Raw genomic sequence first — 6,352 nt, forward strand, 5'->3', positions numbered from 1 at the left:
AGGGCTGGACCCACTAAACCAGGCTGCTCATTTTGGTGCCTTTAGGCTCAGATGTTATACAGGGAAGGAAAACACAGAGGTGAGGTGTTCCTGTGGCTGCTTGGAGTGTCACAGAGTGACCTCAGAGGTTGGTTCTCTGCTGGTGAACTGCACTGGATGGAGCATCCTCCCGTTCCCAGACAGTCCTGTCCTCAGGGGTGTGACTTTGACCCTGCTGAGGCCCTGCAGCCAACACCTTTCCTCTGACACCTCAACTCAGAGAGCAAAACCCCCAACCTTCCTTCCCTTGCCTGCCCCCTCAGCCTGGCTCCATTTCCCAGGGCTGCTGATGGTTGAGGAACAATTGCAACAATTGGAGGGGATTTGCATTGTGAGTCTTGCCGAGGAGCAGAAGGGTGGGAGAGGAGGGGTGGGAGGAGAGATGCTCTGCCAGCCAGGCAGGCGGGATCGCTCTGGCAGCAGCTCTGCCTGGCTTCCACTCTGCCTCCCAGGGGGAAACCCTTCCTCTCACTCCAGGCTTCCACCCTGCCACACCAGAGGCAGGACAAGGAGGCAGCAGAAGAGTCCCTGCACTGCCAGCACCCAACACCAGCCCTCACTGCAGCAGCAAACCATGAGGACGAGCTCCTTGCTCCTGCAGCATCCTCACCTTTGACTGAAAACCTTCACCCATCTCCACAGGCACCATGGAGGAGCAGTACATTTCCAAACTCCACCCAGTAGTGGATTATGGAGCTGGGGTCTTTCTTCTAATCATAGGTGAGTTCATTTGCTTGGAGCCAGGGAACAGGGACACAGGGATGTGGTCAGGCAGAAGAACCTGGAGGGAAATGACAGCAAATATTTCCCCACAGGTTCCTCTGCTTTAGTGCCCTGGAGTTGGTTGGCATCCAGGATTAATCTGCACTCTTGGATCTGGACTAAAATTTGGGGGTTTGAAATAAGTTGTCAGTCCCTTTCTGTGTCATCTCAGCCCTGAGAACGGAGCCAGGGCAGCTCAGTCCATGGGACTGCTCAGGGGAAAGCAGCTGTGGGCTGGCCCTTGGTGGGGGAAATGTTGTTCTGCTGTGTCTAGGTGGGATGAACTGCTACAGACAGCAAAGTGTTTCCAAGCAGCAGTTGTGGGTTTGGCAGCAGCCTGTTTGCCCTGCTGCAGGCAGACTGAGAATGAAATACAAGTGGGGATAGCTACCAGCCCATGGCTCCAGTGAAGTGTTTTCTTCCTTGTCTGCTGCTTGCATATGCACAGGTATTTGTTTTCTACCCTCGTGGATTTGGGGAGGAATGGAACTTGTTTAGGCATGCTTTCCACCTGAATTTTTCCTAAGATTCCTTCCTTCAGTTCCCTTGAAAACTTGTTATAAGAAAGATGAGCCTGTATTTCCATGTGTTTTAATACTGAGGCTCTGAGCAGAAATGCTAGACTTTAGCACTTTGTGTTTCCTCTTGTTCTGCACAGCAGAGCACAACTCAGGGTGAGAAAATCCCTGTTTGCAAAACAGTGAAGGGCTTCTTCAAGTCAGGATGCCAGCACCCTTCTCTCAGAAATGTAAATACATAGATGCAGTTAGGGCAAAGGGAAGGGACAGCAGAAAAGGGCTGGAGCTCCCTGTGTTCATGTTCCACCATGCTGCAGTCTCACACCTCTCCTGAAGGACTTTGTGGCACTGAAACTCCAGGCACAGCTTCCAGCATGGGATCAGAGCCCTGAGGGGCAGCCAGGCTCACTGCAATAAAGCAGTGAGCTGAACTGGAAGCAGGTATTTATCCACAGCTCTGCACCTCACTGGGGCTGCAGGTTGTGCCCTGAAATGATGTTTTTGTTAGGAACAGCTCTTTGGTTACCACCCCACAGCCACAGCTCTGTCCTGTGCCAGCCCACAGGCTGTGGATGCAGGGAAGAGCTTCTGTCAAAAAAACCAGAGGCTGGGCCTGGAGGTCACCTCTGATGATGGAGCTGCTTCCTGCACCTGGAGTAGGGCCTGGGCTCTTGCAGAAGAAAGTGAACTGGGTTCATTTTTCCTCCTGAAGCCTGAGGATGTTCTGTTTTGGGACCCTTGCTTTGAGAAACAGAATGAGGGGCTGGAGTGACTCTGGAGAAAGGAATGGAGCTGGGGAAGGGGCTGGAGCACCAGGAGAGGCTGAGGGAGCTGGAAAGGGGCTCAGCCTGGAGAAAAGGGGGATCAGGGGGAACCTTGTGGCTCTGCACAACTCCCTGACAGGAGGGGACAGCCAAGGGGGGTCAGGCTCTGCTCCAGGGAACAAGCAACAAGAAAAGAATAAATTGCCTCAAGTTGCACCAGGGCAGGTTTACATTGGATATTAGGAAACATTTATTCGTGGAAAGGACTGTGAAGCACTGGCACAGCTGCCCAGGGCAGTGCTGGAGTCACCATCCCTGGGGGGATTGAAAAGCTGTGAGGATGTGGCACTTGGGGACATGGCTTACAGGGGGCTGGGGAATGTTGGACCCCATGATCTTAGAGGTGTTTTTCAATCCAGAGGATTCTCTGATCCCACAGGCTGCTCTGTCAGCAAGTGGCCAAGCCCCCCTGGCATCACCCTGTGTGTGCAGACACAGACCCTGAGAGCTCAGGGACCCTCCAGGGGCATCCATGGGGGCCAAGTGAACGTGGGTGGTCAGAAAGTGAATGGGGGAGGGACACGGAGTCTCAGATTTGTGTTCCCATTTCAGTTAAGCCTTTCTGTTGACACCTCTGAGGTTTTTGTACTTGTGCCAATCTATTTATTCCATTTCATTGCATGTGCCTCTATTAAGTCCCCTGTGGGCACTTTTAAGTGGTACCTGTGAGCAAATGCAGCCTTCCTGCATTCACAGCCACAAGGGAACACCACAGAATCTTTTCCTGTCTCCCTTGTTCACATCTGACTTTAGAGGACACCTCAGGAAAACCTTTCATCAAAATGTTGCTACAGCACCGTGTTCACTTGAAAGAGGAGAGAAAATGAGTTGTTTGGTGCATGTCCTTCTGACACTGCTGTCACCAGCACTTTGGAGCCCTGTGGCACACCTGAACAGTGCATGTCTGACAGCTGGAGGAAGTCACACCAAGGGAAGGATTTGGGAAGTGCAGGAGAGAGGTGGGCAGGATGGCTGGAGCACTTCAGCAGGAGGGAGAAGTGAGAATATTCTTTTTCAGTGCAAGGAATACGTGGACCTGCTAGAGTGGGTCCAGAGGAGGCCACAAAGATTCTCTGAGGGCTGGAGACAGGCTGGAGAGCTGGGGGGTTCTCTCTGGAAAAGGTTACAGGGAGATCTCATTGTGGCCTTTCAGTACTTAAAGGGGCTTATAAAGACAGGAAGGGATTTTTCACATGGCAGAGAGTGACAGGACATCCCAAACCCTGCCAGGACATTCCAAAACATGCCAACCTTCCATTAGCCTAGGTTGTTGCAAGCCCTCTCCAACCTGGCCTTGGACACTTCCAGGGATCCAGGGGCAGCCACAGCTCCTCTGGACCTGTGCCAGGGCCTCAGCACCCTCACAGTAAGAACACCTAATGTCAAATCTAAACCTGCTCTCCTTCAGTTTAAAGCCATGCACCCTTATCACTACATAATGTTGTAAGAAATCCCTCCTCAGCTCTGTTGTAGCCCCTCTCAGGCACTTCACATATTTCCAGTGGATTTCACAGGAGTGTTGACTGATATTGTTGTCTGTGTTGATCCTTCCCTTCCAGCCATCCTGACCATCCTGGGGAACTCAGCCGTCCTTGCCACGGCCGTGAAGTGCTCTGCCCTGCTGAAGTCCCCCGAGCTGCTGACGGTGAACCTGGCGGTGGCAGACATTGGGATGGCCCTCAGCATGTACCCCCTGGCCATTGCCTCTGCCTGGAACCACGCCTGGCTGGGGGGAGATGCCTCCTGTGTGTACTACGCCCTGATGGGGTTCCTGTTCGGGGTGTGCAGCATGATGACCCTGTGTGCCATGGCCGTGATCCGCTTCCTCGTCACCAACTCCTCCAAATCCAACCGTGAGTAAACCCCCTCTGCTCACCTGGTGTGCTGGGTTTGGGCTGGGCTGCTCTGGGAGGTGCTCTGGGAGGTGCTCTGTGGAGTGTGGAGTGGAATATCAACTCAGTAACAGCAGAATAAACCTCAGCTTCTGGTGCAATATCAAATTCCTGGTGTTCCCGACAGGATCTGATTGAATTCTGTATGGATCAGGGAGGTTTTTCACTTCTCAGTTTTACCAGGTGAAACTACCTGAGAATGGAGAGCACAAGTGTTTTCCTGGACCAGACTGCCTTCCCTTCCTGTTAGTATCCAAGCAGGTAGACTAGAATTTAAAAGGAAGGAATATCCATCTGGCATTCCTGGGCTGGGACCGCAGCACACTTGAGGTGAAATTGGTCCTGTAAAGCTCCTGCCATACTAAGCTCTAGGTGAGCACTGAGGGCTGTGTTCAGGCCTCATCCAGCCCTCTAGAAGGAACTCTGTTTCTCTAGAAGCCCAAAGGTCAGGGACCTGCAGCAGCAGCCCAGGTGTGTCTGTAGCCACCACCCTTCTGTCTAAGGAGAAGTCGTGGCAAACCCCCATGTGGCTGGGATGGGATCCAAATTGCTCCTCCTCTTTCTTGCAGGTAACAAAATCACCAAGAGCACTGTCTGCATGCTGATTGCTTTTATCTGGCTCTACTCCTTGCTCTGGGCCATCCTGCCCTTGGTGGGCTGGGGCTACTACGGCCCTGAGCCCTTTGGCATCTCCTGTACAATAGCCTGGAGCAAGTTCCACAACTCCTCCAATGGTTTCTCCTTCATCCTGACCATGTTCCTCCTGTGCACGGTCCTGCCTGCGCTGACCATCGTTGCCTGTTACTTGGGGATTGCCTGGAAGGTTCACAAAGCATACCAAGAGATCCAGAATATTGACAGGATCCCTAATGCAGCCAGACTGGAGAAGAAGCTGACCCTGGTGAGTTATCCCTGTGATGGGAAGAGTGTGCAGTAATCAGGAGCTGGCAGAGAGCTGGCTCTGCTCATGCACAGCTCATGGAATCATGGAATTACAGAGACCTACATAGAAATTCTGTATGGAAACGGGATTTTAATATATTAATTATTATTTTTTTCCCAAATATGCACTTCTTGTGGAAAAGCAGAATTGATCCCAGCTTTCTAGAGGCCAGTCATAGAATCATAGAATCATTAAGGTTGGAAAAGGTCTCTAAGATCATCAGGTCCAACCATAAATTCAGCACTGACAGGTCCACCACTTAACCATGCCCCTAAGCACCACAGCAACACATTTTTTAAAATTTTGCTAGTGACAGTGGCTCCACCACTGCCCTGGGCAGTCTGTCCCAATGACTGACAACCCCTCCTGTGAAGAAATGCTTCCTAATAGCCAACCTAAACATCCCCTGGTGCAACCTGAGGGCATTTCTTCTTGTCCTTTCATTTTTCACCTGGGAGCAGAGCCTGACCTCCCATCTAGGGAATTCCAGAGAGTGATTCCTGAGCCTCCTTTTCTCCAGGCTGACCCCCCCAGCTCCCTCAGCTGCTCCTGGTGCTCCAGCCCCTTCCCCAGCTCCGTTCCCTTCCCTGGCCACGTTCCAGCCCCTCAATGTCTCATGTCATGAGATCTCAGCAAGCACAGCTCTGGGTGTGACCCCACACCCCCCTCCTGTGCCAGGGTATCCAGCCCTGTCTGTGCCAGCTGCAGACAGCTGTGTTCCCTTGCAGATGGCTGTGCTCATCTCCGTGGCTTTCCTGAGCTCCTGGACCCCTTATGCAGCCGCCAGCTTCTGGTCCATCTTCAACTCCAGCGAGTCCCTGCAGCCCGTGGTGACGCTGCTGCCCTGCCTCTTTGCCAAGTCCTCCACTGCCTACAACCCCTTCATTTACTACGTGTTCAGCAAGACTTTCCGCTGCGAGGTGAGGAAGCTGCAGTGCTGCTGTGGCTGGAGGGTTCACTACTTCAGCTCTGACAACTCCACGGAGAACCCTGTGTCCATGTGGAGCGGGAGGGACAACGTCCGTCTGTCTGCGGCGGCCAAGCTGGAGAGCCCGGGAGCTGTGGCTCCCTGAAGGGCAGGGTCACAGCACAGCTCAAACCTGCCTCTCTCCCAGGCTCAGAGGAGCAGGGGTGCAGGAAATGAGGTTGTCACTGCGTATACAGAGGTTTAAATATATATTTTTAAGCAGCTCTCAAGTATTTTCTTTAGGCCTCACAGAAAAAAAAAAATCTATTTTTCCCCCAAGGAGTTTCACTTTAGGGAAAATAGATTTATGTACCAAACATAAAATCATATAAATTAAACTTATTTTCAGGTAAACAGAGATTTATTATTTTTGTTGATTTTCTTTTCTCTATACTTCTCATTTTTTT

General features: G+C 51.9%; 1 protein-coding gene across 1 annotated transcript; it reads left to right on the top strand.

The window, feature by feature from the left end:
- Positions 1 to 521: 521 nt before the first annotated feature.
- Positions 522 to 6,117, top strand: LOC116994379 (opsin-5-like). Its single transcript, XM_033056041.1, has 4 exons — positions 522 to 759; positions 3,703 to 3,996; positions 4,605 to 4,936; positions 5,707 to 6,117. The coding sequence occupies exons 1-4, from the start codon at positions 687 to 689 to the stop codon at positions 6,049 to 6,051; spliced, it is 1,044 nt and encodes a 347-aa protein (XP_032911932.1). The 5' UTR covers positions 522 to 686; the 3' UTR covers positions 6,052 to 6,117.
- The last annotated feature ends 235 nt before the right edge of the window (positions 6,118 to 6,352 follow it).

This window comes from Catharus ustulatus, chromosome 3, assembly GCF_009819885.2.
Source record: "Catharus ustulatus isolate bCatUst1 chromosome 3, bCatUst1.pri.v2, whole genome shotgun sequence".
Classification (NCBI taxonomy): domain Eukaryota; kingdom Metazoa; phylum Chordata; class Aves; order Passeriformes; family Turdidae; genus Catharus; species Catharus ustulatus.